Raw genomic sequence first — 22,712 nt, forward strand, 5'->3', positions numbered from 1 at the left:
GCTTTCTTGACAACCAGTGGTCCAAGTGATTACGCCTCTGTGGAGCAAAGCTCGGACCACCATCATCTGAATGTCTAACAGAAGGCACTAAGGGGCATATTTACAAGCCCCTATCGCCTTCAGGCGATAGGAGCTTCACCATATGTACAAGGCAGCGATAAGCCACTTAACATGCCTAATGCTGCCTTGTAAATAAGGCACCCTTTCATGCTGTACTAAGTGTGAAAGGGGAGGGCAATGGGTGTTGCGGTGGGCGTTCCACCACAACACTTATTGATTTTGAAGCTGCCACCTGTTTACAAGGATGGGGTAAAAAGTTGGCCCATCCTGCACATAACCAATCAAAAAAAAGAAATGCCATTTTGCAACTTCCATGTGTGCTGCATTAAGCAGCACACATAAAAGTGACAACACGTCATTTAAAGATTGTTTATGGGCAGGAAAGGAATCCTTCCTGCTCATAAACAATCTTCCCCATAGAGTAGACACCCTTGCACTATGGTTAAAGGGTGTCTGCGTTGGGGCTATCCTGCTGAGTTTAGCGCCAGCGCAGTGGGAAACGCAGGGCTGAACCGTATTGTTGTAAATATAGTGCAGCCCAGCATTTCTGAAGTGGTGGAGTGCGGCATTAAGCCAGGATGGGTAACGCCACACACCGTCACTTCATTGTAAATATGCCTAAGGCTTTTGAATTCTGAATCAAAGTTGTTCTCTTTGTTTTCCCCTAACTCCTTCTTTGCAGAAGAAGCGTTCATGTCAGTTCACTGAAGCCATCAGACAATCTATAGAAAAGTTCTTCTAACACTTTAGCCTCTGTTGGGACATTTCTGATGCCTTCGCTGCCTACGTCATTCTGATTCCCCTCCTTCTCTCTCTGCCGCCCACCCCTCCCACTCTCAGCAGTCAATTTCTTTGCAAATGGATGTTAAGGAAATGGCATCCATCAAAATCTCTGGTAGAAAATGCCAGAGGTCCAGAGTGAAGATAATAACTCTCTTCCTCTCACATAGAGAATGAAACAGACAGCCACTCGGAGACCGCATTGAGTTAAGCATCCATTTTATTTGACAATTCACAGACAACTATGACAAGAATTCACCAGATGTGGGCTGCTCTCTTTCTTGGAGGCCACCATTTTCCTTCTCGGCTTGGACTCACTTGTCTTCAATCTTTACTTTCAGGATGGCCTTGCAGTCATAGGACATTGTGGCTGTGACGCAGTACCCGTCATGCTGGAGCTGAATGCTTCCGGTGGTTTTTGACACTTCCGCTTTTTCAAAAAACCTGCCGGGGGCCATTTTGTAGTACATGTGATGATAGAGCGTCTCCAAATCCTGATGTTGTTTGGCGTCTTCTGCGATGTGGAGCCCGTACCACACCTTGTAGATGTTGAAATCAAATGGGTTGGAGAACATTATGCCCAGTGAAAAGTTCCCACAGTCATAGGTCAGAACACCGACGCTGCCTGTGGGAGCCAGGTCAGTTTTGACAAAGACACAATTTTTCACTTCTCCTGGAAGAATGGTCAATGCTGGAGGAATAGAGTTGTATCCACTTTCACAAAAAGTCCTGTTGGGAGACATTATCATCAAAATACATTACTCGTGATGAACCTTCATGTCATTGTATCATATGCAAGCACACCACATTATTCAAGAACTAATCACAATTATAGAGGACATTGTGTGTTTTGGTTTTCTAAAAATGCTTCTCAACTCTGTGAAGACATACTACATAAATGCTCACAGGTAATCATCAAACCTCAGCTGTAACCAGCACCACTGGAGTTTTGCGGCAATTACCAAAGAATGCATAAGAGTTGAATGTAATATGTGCAAGAAAAGGTAAATAATGCTTCGCAGTGTTGCTTATTTTGCCATAGTATTATTCCATTCTTTTTTATTTTTGCAATTGTTACCACAGCCTGAGCAAAGGTTTCACCTCATTAATATGAACTTAACACTCAAATATAGCAATAGTCAACAGAAAAGGCATTCCACCGCATAGCAAAATGTATTGCCACATGTTGGTAACTTTTGATCCATTTGAAATAGGAACATTCTTTTCTGTTTAGCAGGTGATGAATTATTTGGCAAATGAAGCAACTCTTTAATTATGCAGAAAAAGAAGTAGCTACATGTTTGCATAATTCCAGTGGCCTTGGCTATAACAGTGTAGCACTTTAGGTGGCATGCATATCTCAACTGGTCCATGAATTAGCCTCCATCACTCCTGATATATTTTTGTCCAACAAACCAGCACTGTCCTTCACTGGTTCTCCTCCTACCTTTCAAACCAACACTAGTTTATTCACATCAACACCACCAGGTCCCAAAAGATTCCTATTACCTCTGGAGTGCCCCAGGGGTGAAACTGTTCAAAACCAGCTGCTTCATTTACAAAGCTTTCATAAATAGTACCCCTGATTATCTTGCCAGTGTGCTGAGAAACACCATCTCAGGTGGTTCTGAGCACACCTCCAGGGGGGACCCCGTCAGACTGCAAAAGGGACTTTTTCATCTATACATCCAGGGGCAGATTTACAATTACTGGCGCATCCTTGCAAATTAGTAGGGATGCACCAGTAATTGTGCGCTGCAGCTCCGCCCATGCGGCGCACCATGGGGCAAAAATGGCACAGATGCGTCATGCATCTGTGCCGTAAAGGCAGCGCATTGCTGGAGTTGCGTCGCAAGCACGACGCAGCTACAGCAAGGCTCTGGGGGGCCTATTCTTCCAATGCTGCATCAAGCCTTGTGCCTGCTTCATGCAGGCGCAGGGTTTTGATGCAGCATTGGCCTAAAAGTGGCTGAGTGAAATCTTGTAGATTTTACTCAGCCACTTTTAGGAGGCATTCCTGCGCAGGAAACGCCCCCCCATGCGACGGAACGCCTCCCTATGGCGCAGGGCTTTACAACGTGACGCATCTCCCAGATGCGTCACGTTGTAACTTCCCCGCACCATGGCGCATCTTTTGCGCTGCCGCTGCGTCACAAAAGTGACGCAACGGCGCGTAAAAGAGGCGCAAGGGGCTTGTAAATCTGCCCCCCCGTGACTAGAAGGACATCCCTGTATACATTAGGACCACCCAAAATGCTGCTCCAATTTAGGAAAGAGTTGAAGACTCCACATCACAAAGAAACTACTTTTTCTTTTGCTTTTGACTTTATTCTGATCTTTGCTCCTGTACAGTGCTCCACTATCTTTTGTCTAGGTTTGCGCTACAGAAATATCACAGATATAGAGATACGTACAGAGCTAACATGTCTAACATTGTTTTCAGTTATAAGGCAGACCTTTTGGCTTTGCCTTGTCATGTGTGCTATGTGTACATTCGCGCTGTATGGTATTGTGTGCATTCTAAGTGTAAAGTTTACCAAATGTGTATTCCGAACATTGAGTTTATCAGCTACCTCAAAAGTGAGAGAGCGAGGGCAGTAGAGGAAGCATGGAGATAGATAGGGAACAGTGATGAATAGAGTGATGGGGAAAAGTGAGTAGGCAGAGGGTGAAAGCTGAAAGCAGGGAGACTCAGAGGAAAGGGGAAGCAAGAGCAACATAGGGAGACTGGGTAAGTAGCAGAGTTAAGGATGAGGGAGAGGAGTTGGCCTACCGGCTAAGGCGCTCGACCTCGGATCTGGGTTCGAGTCTCGGTAACGACGCCCAAAAAAAACCAAAAAAACCTCCTGTGATTCTGGGCAAATCACTTAGGGCCCGATGTAGGAGCCCTAATACCGGTCGGAAACTGCCGAATTCGGCCGTTTCCGACCGGTATTACGGTTTTCTTATGTAGGGGGCTACATAAGTACAGATTCGGTAATTTTACCGATTCTGTACATTTACCGATTCGGTAAAATACCGAATCGGTAAATGTACAGAATCGGTAAATAGAGATGTAGGTGGCACTCTGAAGAGTGCCACAGGCCTTCAAGAGTCGGTATTTTACAACCCAATCCAATTGGGTGGTAAAATACCGAATCCAGGTGTGCATGCACATGTGTGCATGCACACCTGTGCCATGTGGCACACAGACATGCCCTTAGGGCATGTCTGTGTGCCACATGGCACACAAGCCTGTAATTGGGGTTCTAGAGGGTGCCAAAGTGACACCCCCTGCACCCTTGCAAGAATAGGTAATTACAGAATCGGTAAATACCGATTCGGTATTCCACATTGATACCTATGGGCTTCAAGGCCCATAGGAATCAATGGGGGATACCGATTCGGTATTTACAGAATCGGTAAATACCGAATCTTACAGATTCGGTATTTACCGAATCAGAATTACCTACATGTCCCCCCCTCTAATTTACCACTTCTTAAATACCGAATCGGTATGATTCGGTATTTTAGAAGTGGTAAATTAGATTTACCTACATCGGGCCCCTAATCTCCCCGTGCCTAAAATGAAAGTGTGTCTGATTCGGTTCGGGTCTAGTTCGCGCTATATAAAACTCTGCTAAAAAAAATGAGGCATAAAAGTGGATTGAAAGACAGGGATGAATAGAAGAATTTGATTCTGGGGTCAAGAATCAAGAATATTGTAACTTGAAGATCAGGTTAACGCAATACAGGAATGAGCTAACCGAGTAAGGAAGCAAAGTTTTCTTCAGAAAATAAAATCAAAGATCTGGAAATTGACTCTTCAAGTTTACCCCTGGTGGGTGTTCCAGAGGGATGTCAAGTTTACCCCTGGTGGGTGTTCCAGAGGGATGTAAAGGCCTGCAGGACAGTCTTACTGTGGGTAGACCCATTCATCACGAGGCATGTCTTGCCGGAGCATCCCGCGGATTTGACATTTACACGAGCACATAGGGTCCTGGCGCAGCCATTCCTGAACTCAAAATTGCCCCGCACAATATGGGTGAACTTTCCAGATTATCTGGTAAAAGAGCATGTGTTGGCCAAAGTTATAAAAAAGAAAATGTTCTCAACGAATGAAATACTTCACTGTCGACTTTTTTCTGATATGTCGGCAGCGGCAGCTCACCACCGTAAACATTTCGTCAACATGTTGTATTTGTTTAAAGGCAGGGAGCCCAGGCATCAATTTCTCAATAATCAAAATTAATGGTATTGGCAGTTTCATATATTTACGAATTTGGTTGCGCTCAAGAGTGTTTGCAGAAGATTTCTAACTGAGTGGCTAATCCAGAATATGGTTTAAGCGGAACAGATGTGTAATGTGGAGAAGTGTGGCTCAATGTTTAGAGCGGCAGACCCTGATGCAGAGGTCTAGCCCGGGACCAGGGTTCAATTCCCCACCTCGGCGGGTCTTGGGCTCAAAAATTCCACGGACCTGATAATTCTTGCCTTGGTGCCTATTCCAATCATGGAGTGCAACTCTGGGCAATAGCTTGCTTAATCTCCACAACGGCCCCCACAACGCTAAGGATGCCTGGCCTCCACCTTTTGGGGTGCGCAGGAGTGGACACCTCACAGGGAAAGCACTGGGTTCCACAGTGGTATTCGTACAAACGCCTTGAGACCCTTGCGGGTGAGTAGTGCGCTATACAAGTATCAATTTACAATTTTTTTAATAATGTATTTCCAATAGAATTGCTTTAAATGTGCTATTTTTGGCTAACTGTCAAGTTATGAATGTGTATAAATGAAAGTGGGATTGATTGGTATAACACTGCATTGGCGGCGGTGGATTGGGCTTTGTGTTCCATCAGCATGGAGTTCCATCAGCATGGCACCCAGGGAGGGTGACCACCAATATGAGAGGGGTACTGAGGGCCATTCCTCTCTTGCGTGGGTTTGGGGTTTGGGTGAGTTACAGGGGGAAAGGGGTGTAGGTTGGTTTGGGTGGTGGCGTGCATTATTAGTAAAAAAAAGAACAGAATCATACTAGTTTATGAATCATTGGGGTTTTATTTGAGAGGGATGGCTCAAGGCAGAGTATACTATCAGGGTAAGGGGTCTTAAAGTCAGAATTTTAGTGTGTAATGTTAACAGAATGTCCAATAAGCATGATTATAGGGGGGTTGATCAGATGTCTAACTTTTTTTCCCCCACAAGTCTTATTCCTTCAGAAGACTCGCCTTTAAAACAAATCCTGAAGCGTTTTATTCCTAAACATTATTCTGGGACTGATTTTGCTTTGGCAGGGTTGGCGGTAAGGGGGTAGCAATTTATTTGAGTAAAGGGGTGGATTGGTTGGTTACTCAAGTCCGCAGGGACCCTAATGGTAGAGTGCTCTGGCTTTCAGTCAGCGCACTCTATGGTAACTCTCTGAATTTGGCTAATTACTACACCCCAGTATCGGATGGCTCAAACTCTATTACCAGATTTATAATATGGCTATGGGAGCTGCAGGACCAATTTTTTTTTTGAAGGGGGGATCATTTAGATTGGGCTACATCAAATAAAATGAAAAAAAACTGTTGAAGCCAAATACCGAAAAGGTATTAGATGCGATGAAGCAGGATTCCCAACTGATTGATCCTTGGCGCAGAGACCATTTGGGAATCTCACAATATTCCTGATTTTCACGCCATTCTCAATCAGCTTCTTGTATGGACTTTTTTCTCTTTTCACACAAATCTCGGAAATGTGTAGACTCCAAAATTTGGGCCAATTCATTTTCAGACCACTCTCTGGTTAGCATTTAAATTGAACGGGAGGTAAGGAGACAGGAGAGGTCCAGGTGGCAGATGAATCATAGCCTCGTTGCTAATTGAGAATGAGTATTTAGGATAAAAACTTTTATTGCCAATTTTCTATTTTTTTATTTTATTATTTATTTTCCAAAGTGTTATTACAGCGGTAAGACAATGTCAAAAACCCTCCAGGACCCCCCAGCCCCCTTGTACAACAATATGAATCAAGGACATAGGAGAAAGTAACAAAGCGAATTATACAATAAATAGACAAGAGAAAAAAAATTGCATAAAACCAAAGGAGACAAGGAAAAAATATGGCAAAAACTTAAGCTATCATGATTTTAGCATGCACTGCTTAGGGAAGAAGGCCCTTATATTGCCACATTGACTATTTAGCCCTGTGGGTCAGTCTCAACCAGCCAGAAAGTTAGGGGTTCCCAGATGTCTAGTCCGTTCCTTTGCCCTTTACGGCCCTTTTTTGCGTAAACAGCCTTCTCAAGGTGATAGGTCGCAACTACTCTAGCCAGCCATTGGGAGAAACAAGGAGGATCTGCGTCTACCCAAGCTGAGGCTATGCAGATCCTCCACACCGTCATTGCCACAAATATGAGTGCCCCACCCTTCTTTCTGCTGACCTCATCTTGGGTCCTTAGTAAGATAGTCGTAGGGGTCAGTTCTATGACCTAGGAGATGATCCTCCCAAGGAAGTCCTGTATCTTAACAAGAAGCGGAGTAAGTTTCGGGCAGGTCGCAAACATGTGTACTTCGTCTACACCAAACTCCGAACACCTAGGACACTGCGTCCCATTGCCTGTTCCCCATTGGGCGACTCTGCTAGGAGTAATATATAAAAAGAATATGGTTTAAAAGTATTGCACCTGTAATTTGGCCGACAGCAAATCGCTCTGAGCTAGCTTCAGCAAGCTGTAAAATATACTGCGTGGGACATTAGTCTGCTATTCTAGGTAGGTCATCAGGAGTTTGACTGCAGAGTAAATAGAGCCAATCCGAGGTGTAATTGGGGCCCTTAAGTTTTCGATAAAATCTATTTTCACAAACCCAGCGGGTCCACCAGCCTTTCGAGACAAAAAATCGCGTATGGCGATATGCTTGAAAGCGTCTTGCCGAATTTTTTTCAGATGAATAAAGGTACAGATTCAATCTTTTAACTCTGGGGGCTTTTAGACCAGCTATCCCGGTCAGATGGTTGCATTTATGGCATTACAAGCTTAAAAAACGGGCAACGCGTATAGCTGAGCTTCAATCCACAGTCGATGCTGCTCTGCAGAAGAGGACATGCACCCAGAGAACACAAGTGTTAAAAGACACGCAGTTGGTTAAAGCTAAACATGAACTTAGGGAATTCTCTATTTTAGAGGAGATAAGTAGCTTGAGGGTGTTCCAACAGTGATGAAGAACATTAAGAACTATTGAATAAATGAGAATTACTTGCCCTTACATTAGTAGGCAGGCTGGCTCTTATTACAATGTTCATTTTACCCTTGTTCATATTTCTTTTTTCGAACATCCCGATGAAAATCATGAAGGCTTGGTTTAAAGAACTTCTGATCCTGCTCCCAGGCAGGTCGCTGCCCACGCTGCTTCACGGCTCTGCCTGCACTGTTTTTGCCTAATCTTGCATTTTTTCCCCTGTGCCTAACTTGCTTTCTTGCCCAGTCTTGTTTTTATTCCCCGTGCCTGTACTTGCTTTCTTGCCCTGACTCGCTTTTATTCCCCTGTGCCTGTACTTGCTTTCTTGCCCAGACTTGTTTTTATTCCCCTGTGCCTAACTTGCTTTCTTGCCCAGACTTGTTTTTATTCCTCTGTGCCTGTACTTGTTTTCTTGCCTAAACTTGTTTTTCCTTCCTGTGCCCAGTTTTCCCACGCCCGCCTGTTTTTCCTGCCACTGCGTCCCTGCGGCCCCGCCCCCCTGCAATCCCATTCGCTGCCCCGCTCCCGCCACCCAGCTCCTCCCACATCCCCTCATATGGAGGCCGCGCAGCGGGCGTACCGCTTGCAAGCCAAAGGCGTGCATAAGGCAGGCCTGTCTGCACCCTTCCGCGCCAGGACCTCGCCCAGCGCCAGGACCCCTGAACCCCACGAACACCACGACGCCCGACACCAATACGATGCCAGAACCCTCAACGCACTCAACATCAGACGATCACACACCTGCCTCCTGGCCACCCCGATGAGCACCCACTGAGCTTTTACCCGACGGAACTGCAGCTTCGCAAGCATCCGCCCCACCATGCTGCCGACCAGGAAAGAACCCAGCCACCTCAGATGCATCCTTCTCAACACCCGCTCCACCCGCAAGCACGCCGTTGAACTCTGGGACTACTCGATTCAACCTCCCCAGACATCGCCTTCCTGGCAGAGACCTGGCTGAACCCCGCCTTGGCACTCGACGTATCGGAGATAAAAAATCTTGGGGTTTGGCTTGATCCAACACTTAGGGCCCCATTAGGATGACGGGCGGACATTGTCCGCCCGCCACCCTATCGGAGAACGGGACCGCCCGCCATAAGGGCGGGGGTCCCGTGGGGGGAATTAGGATGTGCCCGCCACAGTGGCGGGCACATCCTGTAGTTTTACCATTGTGACGGGCGGTGCACTCTGCACCGCCCGCCACAATGCAAAAAATGCTTTTACGCATTTGCATATGCAAAGCGGCAGGCACCGCGCTGTGCCTGCCGCTTTGCATATGCAAATGTGGGGGGGTACCTTAGGTACCCCCCATGTGCCCCCCGACAGTGGCGCCAACCTGGGGGCCCTGCAGGGGGCCCCCGCAGCAATGTCCGCATGCCTTTCCGTGGCGGCATTGCCGCCGCGGAAAGGCCCACACATTTCGCCATCATAATATGGCTGGCGGTGTCCATTGGACTCCGCCACCATATTAATCTATTACCACCGCGGTCGCAAGGCGACCGCGGCAGTAGAGCGGCGGACGGTATTTCCGTCCGCCATCCTAATCAGGCGGAGGGGAAAACGAGAGTGGTTGCCGGGCGGATTGCCTCCGCCTGGGTGGCGGTGGCCACCGCCACCCTGGCGGAGGCAATCCGCCCGACATCCTAATGGAGCCCTTAGTTTTATCTGCCACACCAAGAGGGTGGCGGCCTCTTGCTATGGCGTTATTAGAGGACTAATGCCTAAAATGAGATTCTTTGATGCCCCCACCAGACAGCTGGTGGTTCAGGCATCAGTACTGTCTCGACTGGACTACGCCAGCTCGCTCTTGGCCGGGATAAATCAGGCTGAACTTATTCGGCTGCAGCGAGTTCAAAACGCTGCGGCCAGAATAGTGGTAGGTTTGCCTAGACGGTGCTCGGTTTCCAAGACGATGCACTCGCTTCATTGGCTCCCTGTAACTCAGAGGATTAAATTCAAGGTTCTCTGCCTGGCATTTAAAATCCTCAAAGGTATGTCTCCCCAAATTCTGGCGAATCCTCTAATTCCTTATGTCCCTTTGCGGACTCTGAGATCTTTGGGCCAGAACTTGGCAGTGGTTCCACGCTTCAGGCTGAGTAGAACTGGCGGCCGCTCCTTTCGAGTACTGGCAGCGAAGTGGTGAAACCTCCTCCCTTCTGAGACTCGGGCAATTGATGACCTTCTTCAGTTTAGACGCGCTATCAAAACCTTATTGTTTGTCTAAATTTAGGTTCTTCTCTGCGCCAGACTGATGTTGTGTTGTGTTTGCCTTCTCATAGCGCCAGGACGCCCCTTTCCTGGGGCAGCTGTTGCGCTGTACAAATATTAATAACATAACATAACATAACATAGCCACAGCCGTCCCGGAAGGCTACAAGATCACCTGCAGGGATCGCACCAACGGAGCAGGAGGAGGAATCGCCATCGTCCACAGGAACACTCTCAGAGTCTCGACCAACACCGACGATACCCTCAGCACCGCAGAACACCTGCACCTCCAGATCCACACCAACCTCAACACCACCCGTCAGAGGAACCCTCATCTAAGACCCCCGGACCCCGACCAAAGTTCAGCGACTCCATCGCCGACTTCGTCAGCACACACGCCCTCACCTCCACGTACTACATCTTCCTCGGGGACCTGAACTTCCACCTCAAGAACAACGCGACACCAACTCCACTACCCTGATTGACAACCTAGCCAACCTTGGACTCAGACAACTCGTCACAACATCCACCCACCCCACCGGTCACACGGTTGACCCTGTTGTAATTTGGCAGCGATTAGGTTAGCATTACCAGAAGCCATCCTGTATTTAGAGGCTATCTTGTCCGTTTTGTGGAATCTATTTTGTATTTCTGACAGCCATCTTGTTTGCCATGTGCTACCACGTGCGTGCCATGTGCTCTGTCCGACCTTGCTGTTGTCTGCTCTTGGAATCTGCCCAGAGACAGGTTATATTTAGTTTCTTCTGCTTCGCACATGCTCAATTGAGCTTGCAACTGTCCATGCAGCTCCCTTTAGTCTGTAACTGTCAGGATGTGTTCACCAGTATTAGCAACTGTTAGCCCCTCCCACTTGTTGACTGTGCATTTTCTGTATGACCTTATATGTACCTAAAACCTTCTTCTTATACTTGTACCACCTTCTTTTGAGCCCCTGTGTGGGTATAAAAGGACCAAGCTCCTTCCATTCAGTGTGCTACATCATACATCACCGAAGGGTGCTGTGTGAATGTAGTTCCACCTCATGAGGTTTAATAAACTCTGTGTTTTCTATTCCAGCTTCTGTGCCAACTTCTATTCTGTGATCCGAGGACTATGTGCAAAGTAGGGAGAACCCCTAGCACTGGTAGACCTTGCTGAGGCCCACTACTACAAATTGGCGCTCCAACACGGGGCTCATCGGCGACTTGGATACCAGAAGGAGTGGTCGCGACGAAGGATTGGAATCTCGCGGCGGACGATCATTGCCCGAGGAGACCCAGGTCTTGGCAAACCACTGCGTTTTTCCTCTTTTTCTGATCTGACCATCCAGGTGGTGCCGGTCCTTGACTGAGATCTCTTCTGTTGATTCGCCGTGCAGTGACCATTTGGTCGATTTTGAGAACTTGGCAGTTGGAACCTGGACACCAAGTGATTGTTAAGAGTTGTTATGCAGCACTTGCTGTTGGTTTTGATGCCTGGGATTGGTAAGGTAGTTTAGTAACGCTTACTGCGGCTTTGGTATTTTGTAATTTGTGTTGGCCAACTTGGATTTGTATGGGATTAATATATGAATTGCAATTTATATAGGCAGGTAATGAGGAGAATTTTCTCTATTTAAATTGATTTGAATGGCACATCATACTAAAGGTACCTTAAGTGCTACTTTGGTTATAATACTGCATATTCTGCACTATTTTCGGCATGCCTGTTTCTAGCACACTTCGTAGGATGTGGTGCTTTTGTAGTGGTACCAGTTTGAGACTTGATGAAGAACAACCGCGCCCCCCGGAGGGGACGCCTAATAGGGATATGTATATTAAGTTTGGTATTTCTTCTATAATGTACAGCACGTTATGGAATAAATATACTAGTAAGGATGCTGAGCTGCGTTGGCCTATGCATGGGCCATTTGATTTGCGAAAGAATCAGTATGTGGAACATGTATGTTTAAGCGAAAGACTAGGCAAGATATGTTTGACTGTGTGCGAATGTGGGAGAAAGAAGTGCATGAACGAATGAAGCGTGAGCAAGCCTTGATTGCAAAAAAACTGTGAAAGAACATTTATTCAAAAGCATTAGAGTAAAAAAACAAGGAAACAAAAGAACTAAAAGAGAGAGAGGATAGGGAGCGCCATTTATAGGTAACTTGCCAGTACGCTGTTAGGTAACCCCTTTATCCTATCCTTAATAAACCGTAAGATGATTTCTTGTCATTAGATCGTTCTCCACCTCTGTATATTTTCCCTTCCGCTCCTCATAAGTCCGATGAGGAATCTTCTACACATCAGGATAAAGCGCGAGGAACTCGTTCTATGTTGCCCACTGGGCGTTCTGCTGAGCTTAGATCTGCTGCTTGCAAAGCTGCCCGTAATACTGCTTCTGAACTTTTAGATGATATGAAGAATTGGCAGGAAAGGGAGCAAGTATATTTTACAGAGGGGTTTGCCGCAGAAGTAGTTGAACGGTTTAGGAAACATTCTGAGGAATTGGAGCCTGTTGATATAGCAAATGATTGTAAGCAAATGCGTGATGGTATTTTTCTCTTTTCTCAGGAGGCTGACTCTATCAGGCGTTTGGTTAAATTACGTATTGAGGCAGTCCGTTTGCGAGAGGAGAAAAAGGCAGCAGACGCAGGTGCACAAACATCTCAGACCGGCGTGGCACAAGCTTCTATCTTCGGAACAGATAAGACTATGATAGTTCATGCAAAACCTATGCGGGAAGCCGCGCCTTTGTATGTTCCTCCTAGAGGCGAGGGTACAGATGATGATAAAAGTTCTGCCGATTTAAAGGGTTACTTTATTTATAATTGGGTCTATACTCCTTGGAATAGCACGGATGTTATGGCCCTTAAAATGCATTGCCTGATAAGCCCAAAAGTCCAGAAGCTTTTTATGATGAAGTTGAGGGTGCTATTAGTTCTTGTACCATGACTTTGCCTGATATTGATTTTTTTTTCGGATTGATATTGCCGCCTGACATGTGGAGAACTGTGCGTAAAGTTGATGATCGTGCAACTTTTGCGGCATTATGGAAAGAGTTAGAACAAATGGATGTAGAGCGGGAGCCTGCACAGAAACCGTGTAAATTGATTTTAGATCTCCCTACAGCTGTATTAGTTAAGTTAAAGAAGATTATTCCCCCTAAAAAGACAGATTGGACTGTGTTAGCGTCGTGTAAGCAAAAGGCAGATGAATCAGTTTCAGATTTCTTTACACGCTTTGAGGAGGCAGTCCACGATTTTAGTGGCCAGTCATTAACAGGTGACACAGGCAGGCATCTGTTCATCGATAAACATGTCGCCAATTTGTTGCCAGGAATAGCTAGCCGCCTAAAGGCCAGTGAGAGTTCATGGATTACCGCTTCTCCGGTTTCTCTTTTGACTATAGCTCAGTATTATGAACGCCAGGAATTAGAAGAGAAGGGTAATGAGGATAAAAAGACTAAAGAGTTAAAAACGAAGGTTATGTTGGCTCAGGCTTATGGTTCGCCTTCTAGAGGTAATGATAGAGGTGGACGTGGAACTTATGGTTCGTCCTTTCCTTCCTATACTCATTCGAATTTGTCGGTTGACCAGTGTGCGTACTGCAAGAAATTTGGACATTGGATTTCTGATTGCCCAGTGCTGCATGCTCAGCAGTGTCCACGTGGTCGGGGACAAATGAGAAGTCATTCAGGATATCCAGGGTAAGCCTGGGCGTAGTGGGCGTAGTGGGGCTCCGCGGAGCTACGCGGAGGGGGAGAGAAGCTACGCCCACTCCCGCACTGCGCGTAGCCCCACTATGCACCTCCCTCCCGCTCTCCCCTAGATACATTATTTAAGCAACTACCCTGAAAAATACAATTATAAAGCACTTACCTTGTCCGGGGCTCGTCCGGGGCTCCCTCTTTGAATAGCGTCCTTTCCTGGATACTAATGCGCATGCGCGGGCGGCCGCACATGCGCATTTCTCCCGAGAAATGCGCATGCGCGGCCGCCCGCGCATGCGCATTGGTATCCAGTAAAGGACGCTATTCAAAGAGGGAGCCCCGGACGAGCCCCGGACAAGGTAAGTGCTTTATAATTGTATTTTTCAGGGTAGTTTGCTTAAATAATGTATCTAGGGGAGGGCGGGAGGGAGGCGGGTGGCGGACGACTCGGCTACGCACACGGAGTGGGCGTAGTGTTGCCGGCTACGCTGTCTACGCAAAATGCGTAGAAGGCAACACTACGCCTACTCCGTGGGCGTAGCCGAATCGGACGCCCAGGGTTAATCCAGGGCCTAGAGGAAGCACGAATGATCGTACTACGTTTGATGCTAATACACGTGGGCAGGATGGGTTTAACACTTTTGATAGAAGGAACCAGTATCAAATGTCCCACTATGTGCCGTCTGATTTTCAAGATTCTGCTTATGCATAGGATTGCCTAGGATGGGGTAAGGAATCAGTTGAAGTTCCAGTAGATCAGAGGGGTCCTTATGTTACAGCACATGTTTTGGGTTCTACTGATCAGTTTCTGGTTGATACAGGAGCTACTCGTAGTGCCTTATCTAAACAATTGGTTCCAAGGGCTCCCGTGTCTAGCTCAACCATTACATCGATAGGGTTCAATAAAACGCCTTCCCTTAGCCCACTGTCACAACCACTTGCATTCCATGTTGATAAGTTACCTGCTCCATGTCCATTTTTGCTCTCTCCGAACACACCAGACAATATTGTGGGTCTTGATATGCTCAAGTATTTCAGGGCTACGATACAATGTTCTCCTGAAGGAGTGCGTGTTATTTTGAATGACAACTACCCCATGACTGAGAGATCTTGTATGGTTAAAGAAGATACTGCATTAGCATCACTCCCTGGTGCTTTGTGGGCTACTTCAGACACTGATGTAGGACAAATGGTTATTCCACCAGTGCATATTAGTGTCAAGGAGGGCGCTTCATTGCCACGATTGCCTCAATATAAAATTTCTCAGGAAGGTGAAGAAGCACTCATTCGTATTGTCCATGATTTGATTAAAGTGGGGGTTGTGGAGGAAGTCCCTTACAATGTTCGTAACAGTCCTATTCTGCCCATTTTGAAAAAGGATACTGATACTAGGATTTACAGATTCATTATTGATTTGCGAGAAGTCAACAAGATTGTAGTACCACAATACCCAGTGGTTTCTGACATAACGACACTACTTACTTTGGTCCCCCCGACAGTGACTACATTTAGCGTGATTGATTTGAAGAATGCTTTCTTCTCAATCCATATTCATCCTGATAGCAGATATTTGTTTGGTTTCACTTTAAATAATCTATCGTTCAGATTTTGTAGAATTCCTCAAGGGTACACTGAGAGTCCTAGTATATATAGCCAAGCACTGAAAAGACAACTTGATTCTTTCGTCTTACCTAAAGGGGTGGCTCTCATTCAATATGTCGATGACATCTTGTTGGCAGCTGATACGCCTGAACTATGTGAAGAGTGTACTTTGTCTTTGCTTTCTTTTCTTTCTGCACACCATCATAAAGTGTCACGAAAGAAATTGCAATATTGTAGACCGAAGGTAACCTACTTAGGTCACCGTCTGCCTAAGGAGGGCCGTGCATTGACACCAGATCGCATTCAAGCAATTTTAGACACACCAGTACCTTCCACTCAGAAAGATGTCCGTGCATTCATTGGTCTGACCTCGTTTTGTAGGCAATGGATATTAGGGTTTTCTCACATTGTCAAACCCTTGCTAGCACTTTTGACGAAAGATACTCCAATGCCCCTTGCATGGACAGATGAATATGAGTATGCTTTTCGACAGTTACGTCAAGCTCTTTGTTCTGCACCATATTACATGAAGCCTTTTACACTCTATGTACACGAAAAAGATGGATGTGCATTGTCAGTTCTAGTACAAACACACGGTGACAAGCAGCGTCCATGTGCATATTTTTCAGCCGTCGTTGATCCTGTTGCTCGTGCATTGCCTGGGTGTTTTCGTTCAGTTGCAGCAACAGCTGTGTCCATACGTCAGAGTGAAGGGATAGTTTTGTCACACAAACTGTTGATGCTAGTACCCCATGCAGTAGATGCCCTTTTGAATCAGACTAAGACACAACACTTAACTAGTGCTCTCCTGACAGGATATAAATTGACACTGTTAGCACCTCATATTACCTTGAAGAGATGCACGACACTGAACCCAGCCACTTTGTTGCCATATCCTGCAACTCAGTCTCAGTCAAAGGAGCCTCACGATTGAATATTCCTTACTGAGGAACAGACAAAGGGTCGCATCGATTTGCAAGATACGCCCCTTCTAGATGTAGATGGGGAATTGTGGGTTGAAGGGTCCTGTTATACAGATAGCCGCTATGCTTTTGGAGTGGCCTATGATTTTGGCCTGCTTTGGAAGGAAAGAGGCTTTCTTACATGTTATGTTATGTTATGTTATGTTATGGAATCTTGTATAGCGCATGGCTACCCCAGCAACGGGGCGTCCCAGCGCTTGCGGATATGCCTACAACTAGTGCGACAGAGGGTGTACTAGATGGACGCAAACAGCCAGGTTTTTATAAGTTTGCGAAATAGCAGATGGTTTGAGGTGGCTCGAGCTTTTAAGGGGATGGAATTCCAAAGCTTAGGGGCCAGATACCTGAAGGAACGGCCGCCGGCTCTGCTCCTCCGAATCTTAATGGTACGTGCTAAAGAAAGGTCCGCTGAGCGGAGTGCGCGCGTGGGGATATAGAAGGAGCATAGTCCTTGAAGAGTTTGGGGGCCAGAGCTGTACAAGATTTTGTGGGTTAGACAGAGGGTTTTGAATTGTATGCGTTGCTTTATAGGCAACCAATGTAGTCGCCGGAGAAAGGGAGAAGTATGACAGGTTGTGGGTAGAGCAAAAAAAACACGGGCAGCGGCATTTTGCCCTCTTTGCATCCTGTTTATTGTGGTCGTGTTGGAGCCTAACATGAGGGAGTTGCAATAGTCCAGATGAGAAAGGACTGACGCCTGGACTATGAGCTGACGGGTAGGGGGCTTGAAGAACCCCAGAATGGGTCTGGGAGAGCGCAGACGCCCGTAGCAGATGCCCGCCACTTTTTTGGCATGGGAATCCAAATTGAGCGAGTTGTCGAGCATCACTCCTAGATTTTTTACCAACTCCTTAGGTATAGGAGCTGGTCCCAACGCAAGAGGCCACCAATGCTCTTCCCATGTCTGTGTGCCATTGCCAATCAGAAGTACCTCTGTTTTGGCGGAGTTTAATTGAAGACAGTTGTTAGATAGCCACTTAGATATGGCCAGAATGTCTTCTTGAAACTTCAATTGGTCTATCACATTGTTATTGGAGAAATTAAAAATAAGTTGTGTATCCTCCGCATATGATATTAGTTGTATCTTACGTTCCCGGGCCATCACGGCCAGGGGGCGGACATACACATTAAACAATGTGGGACTGAGCGCAGACCCCTGAGGTACCCCACATTCAAGGGGGAACCTGCTGGATGAGTACGGAGGGGCATGCACCTGGAAGGAACGGTCAGATAGAAAAGACGCAAACCAATCCAGGGCCGTTTCCCTGACTCCGATCTCCCACAATCTCTCGAGCAGTATCTTGTGGGAGACCGTGTCAAACGCCACACTCAAATCCAGCAGAATCAAAATAGAGGTTGCGCCCATATCCAGTGAAGCTTTTAGATGTTCTGTAACTGTTAGCAAGGCAGACTCCGTGCTATGGTTCGCACGGAAACCATTTTGGGACTCATCCAGGATCCCATTAGACTCCAGGCAGGTAGTCAGAGTGTGATTGACATGTGCTTCTGCCACTTTTGCAAGGTAGGGAAGCAGTGAAATGGGGCGGAAACTATCAGGCCGAGAGGGGTCTAGTGATGGTTTCTTCAAGAGTGGCACCACTTTGGCATGCTTCCATGATTTAGGGATTGAGGCTAGCTGAAAGGAATTATTTATCAGCTCCCGTCCTGCCTGCAGGGCGGAATCACGAAGAGATCTAAACAGTTCGGGTTTAATAGGGTCATCTGGGGATCCTGATTTTACTCGTAGTGTAAGGTGTTCCATCTCTGTCCCCTCTAAAGATGGAATAGTAGAGAGGGAATAAGAGGGAACAGCTTGATCACTAGTAGGATTGGAGGGCCCCAAGGGGCTATCTGGTTGTAGTGAATCATATATCCCTTTGACCTTATTAATAAAGAAACAGGATAGTTCCTCGCACTGTGTATCTGACACTATCGGGTTGCCTAAACCGTCCGGGGACTTGGTCATTTCTTTTACCAGGGAGAAGATAGTTTTAGAACGATTGGTACTGGAGGTGATCAGGTCCGTATAGTATGTGGCTTTGTTTTTTTTTATGAGTTTGTTATATGCTTTAGTGGCCAGCCTAAACTCGCTTTTAGCCAGCGGGTCATACGAATGTCTACAAATACGTTCTAGCCGTTTACATTGTTTTTTGGTGTCAGCAAGAGTCTCCGAGTACCAGGGGTGAGAATAGTCTCGCTTAGGCCTAGAGCATTTTATGGGAATGAGGTGATCCAGTGAGGCGTTTATCCACTCTCTGTATGCAAAGTCTGCTTCCTCCATATTATTCGACCAAACAGGGCGTGATTGGTCCAATTTGGCTTCTAATAGAACGTTATCTAGGCTCTTCCAGGGGCGCCTCCATATGAGGGGGGGGGGGGATTCTCCTTACCGCTTACTCGGATATCAACTGAAACAGAGACCAAGAAGTGATCGGTCCAACTGAGAGGACTTGGGGGTTCAGCCGTAACTTCCTCTATGTTGGTAAAGACAGGATCCAGAAGGTGGCCTGCTTGATGAGAGGGACCCACAATCAACTGGTGGAGCTGACAAGCCTCCAAGTCACCCAGGAACTTTGATATGACAGGGGAGTCTTGGCGTTCAAGATGGAGATTAAGGTCTCCGAATACACTAAAATTGGCTGATTGGAGCGCTAGTAATGAAATCGTTAATATCAGCGACTCTTGAAATGCGCTCGCTGGTCCTGGGGGACGGTAGACAAGAAGTCCCACGGGATGCAGATAATGCATGGAGAATTAGTTCATAACCTTTTGACTGCACTGACATATCCGAAGAAGATAGCGATTGTGAAGTGTAGTGCACACAAGAAAGTGACTGATAAGATAGGACAAGGTAATGCCTTTGCAGATTGCGTAGCTTGTGAGACTGAAATTTAACGAAGCACTACTTCGATGTATGTAGTGAAGTCTCAAGCTGAGCGATGGCATGATGCTAGACAGGAAGTGTTAGATGTGCAGAGATCTGCTTTTGTAGCAGAACTTGAGCAATGGGCTAAAGAAGGGATATTGGACGATGAGAGTTGTTGGGGCAACAAAGACATGGCTAAATAGAAATTGCCTGCAGCCTATTTACAACCTAGGTTCAAATGGCACATGGGCTGGCACATGTTGGAGCTCTAGCAATAACTAAATTGCTTACGCAAGTTTGGGTGCATTCTGAAATTGCCAGCACAGCTAAAAGAGTAGTACAGTCCTGTTTGATCTGTTGGCAGTATAATCCTGGTAAAGGGACACCAACCGCACCTTTTGAAGTTTTGCAGATGGATTACATCCAACTTGAACGCTGCAATAATCTGAAATACGTCCTAGTGGTGGTATGTGCCTTCAGTAAATGGATAGAGGCATACACTACAAAGGATAATACTGCTCTCACCACAGCGAAGGTGCTTCTAAAGGAGTTTTTCCCTAGATATGATGTTTGTAAACTTTTGTGGAGTGACAACGGACCTCATTTTATTGGGGAAGTTGTTGAGCATGTCCTGAAAGGATTAGGGATGAAGCAGAAATTCCATGCAGTCTTCCACACGCAAGCAGCAGGATTAGTGGAGAGATACAACTCTACTTTGAAATTGAGTTGGCGAAAATAATGGCTTCCACGTCTTTGAAGTGGCCAGATGCACTACCCTTGGCATTGTTGTCCACAAGATCGGTGCCACATTCACGATCTGGCCTTACCCCCATATGAAGTGGTCTTTAGGAGACCAATGAACATTTGGGGAGTTCTTAAGCCACACCCCATACATGATGTTCCATGTGTTCTGATGAATTATTATTTGGCACAGTTAACCGACAGTTTGATCTCTATTCATCAACAGGTTCAAGAAGCTCTTCCTGTCAGATCTACAGGTGAGGCCCACAAACTCCGTCCTGGCCAAAACGCGATGGTCAAGGTCTTCAACAGATCGAACAGCTTGGAGCCGAGGTGGCGAGGACCAGAGCAAGTGCTCCTTGCGACAAGGACTGCAGTTTGAGTAAAAGATCGAAAGAATTGGTTCCATAGTACTCACTGCAAGAGAGTACTACCTACCTTGGTGGAACCTGCTGTGTTGACCGACCATCGAGAGATTCTGGAGACGGAGAAAGGTCAAGCTATCTACATGACGAATCAGCGGAAGGCTTCCCGGACCACACCATCGCTGGAGAATCCCGATATCAGCTGAGACCAAGGAAAGAATCTGCTTTGCCGAAAAAGACTGGTTGAGCTACCGCCCTGGGTTGGTGAAACGGAATGCCGATGTGGCAAGGTGGGGGGGATCAGTCCTGCATAGTGAAGTGAGACCCTTCTTGACCCTCGGTGAAGAAATCAACGGCTGCCCAGGGATAAGAGCTCCAACGATTGTTTTTGACGACGAAGTAATTATGTCTGTTGAAAGATCAACAGTTGCTAAGATCTGCAATAAGAAAATTATTTGTGCTATAGGGTTTGTTGTTGCTATGGTGGTTATGGCAATAATTGCTTGGTTTGTTGAGAAAGTGGCTCCTGCTCGACAGCTTTTGAATGCCACTACTCTAATACCAGTTGAACACACTATTTTTCGCTTCCCTACCATGATCAGAAGTATCAACAATCCTACCTAAACAATAAATTCATCCAGATGTTGCATCACACTCATAATGCCACAAATACTACCAACTGCTGGGTGTGTGGGATGATACCTGCTCACCAGAAAAAAGGAGGAACACCTTTTATTCCTCTTCCATTCTCGCACAATGGTTCTTGTCAAGCTTGGTTTGCGCTTTTGTTTGCTCCTGGAAAGCCTTCAGTAGGTGGGATTAACTTTCACCTCAATAAAGTATGCTATCAAGATAAAGATGGTTATCCTCAACCTAAAGGGACTAAATGGGAATGGGAAGAATATCAACCTGACAATATTTCGACACCATATGTCTTTACAAACATGAGAAATATTAAGACCAATGGACCTTTTGTAATTTCTATGACCAGAGCTAAAGCAGATTTGTGTATAAGTAGTGTTGGGAGAATTCCAGTGGGGAGAAGTGAATGTACTGTAGTCCTGACCATTGAAGGTGCTAATAATAGCAGTTTTACGTCTTCACATAATACTTATTTCGTGTGCGGAAATAAGGGATACTATCAACTACCTGTTGGGTGGTCAGGGAACTGCTATGTGTACTTTCTGTTGCCCCCTGTGTTTTTGGCACCTGCGTCATATCACCTCGACTTTAAATTGTACAATGACATTTCCAAGAACAGAAATAAGAGGACAATATGTATGGATGAAGTTGACCAAACTAACACTGCTCTACAACAATACGTCAATTTTAATTTAGGATTCTTCTTCTTTGTGGGTGCTGCATTGAACAGCAGAAAGATAAGGCGATTGACTCGTGTTGTGGAAGCTGTTACCAATGAGACAACTCTGGCATTTGGGAACATTACAGAGGAGCTGCAAGTTGCGAGGATTGTAGCACTCCAGAATCGTATGGTGCTTGATGTGATTTTGGCCGATCGAGGTGGTGCATGTCGCATCATCGGTAGCAGTTGCTGCATATTTATACCAGATTACTCACCTTCAGTATACGACGCAATATCAAAACTGCATACGATTGCTGCAGAGTTTCACCCAGAGACTGGTACATGGACTTTTTCGACCTTGTTCTGGACACTATTTGCAACTTGGGGCTGGAAACTACTGACTATTTTATGTATACTGTTGGCGATATTATTTACATGCTGTACTTGTATACAATGTGGTCCTGTGCTTTGCTCCATATGCATCCCTGCTTGTACACCTGCCAAGAGAAATATTGCAGAAATGAAAGCCCAACAAATGCTAAATAAAGAGGTCACTGAACTGATGAGTATCGATATACAGGATGCATATCTAGATTACCCCAGATGAACAAATGTCTTCAGCTAATGCTAAAAGGGTCGTCTGTTGTAATTTGACACCGATTAGGTTAGCATTACCAGAAGCCATCCTGTATTTAGAGGCTATCTTGTCCGTTTTGTGGAATCCATTTTGTATTTCTGGCAGCCATCATGTTTGCCATGTGCTACCGTGTGCGTGCCATGTGCTCTGTCCTACCTTGCTGTTGTCTGCTCTTGGAATCTACCTAGAGACAGGTTATATTTAGTTTCTTCTGCTTCGCACATGCTCAGTTGAGCTTGCAGCTGTCCATGCAGCTGCTGTTAGTCTGTAACTGTCAG

The 22,712-nt window shown here is 46.1% G+C and overlaps 1 protein-coding gene across 1 annotated transcript in view; it reads right to left on the reverse strand.

Annotated features, from left to right (window-relative positions):
• Positions 1-1,050: 1,050 nt before the first annotated feature.
• The window catches only part of LOC144767794 (hydra actinoporin-like toxin 6), a 68,323-nt gene continuing 46,661 nt past the window's right edge, over positions 1,051-22,712 (reverse strand). The window contains exon 2 of the mRNA XM_078651174.1: positions 1,051-1,569. Coding sequence (XP_078507300.1) covers positions 1,155-1,569 — 415 coding nt within the window. The 3' untranslated portion in view covers positions 1,051-1,154. The remainder of the gene's footprint in view (positions 1,570-22,712) is intronic.

This window comes from Lissotriton helveticus, chromosome 7, assembly GCF_964261635.1.
Source record: "Lissotriton helveticus chromosome 7, aLisHel1.1, whole genome shotgun sequence".
Taxonomy (NCBI): Eukaryota; Metazoa; Chordata; class Amphibia; order Caudata; family Salamandridae; genus Lissotriton; species Lissotriton helveticus.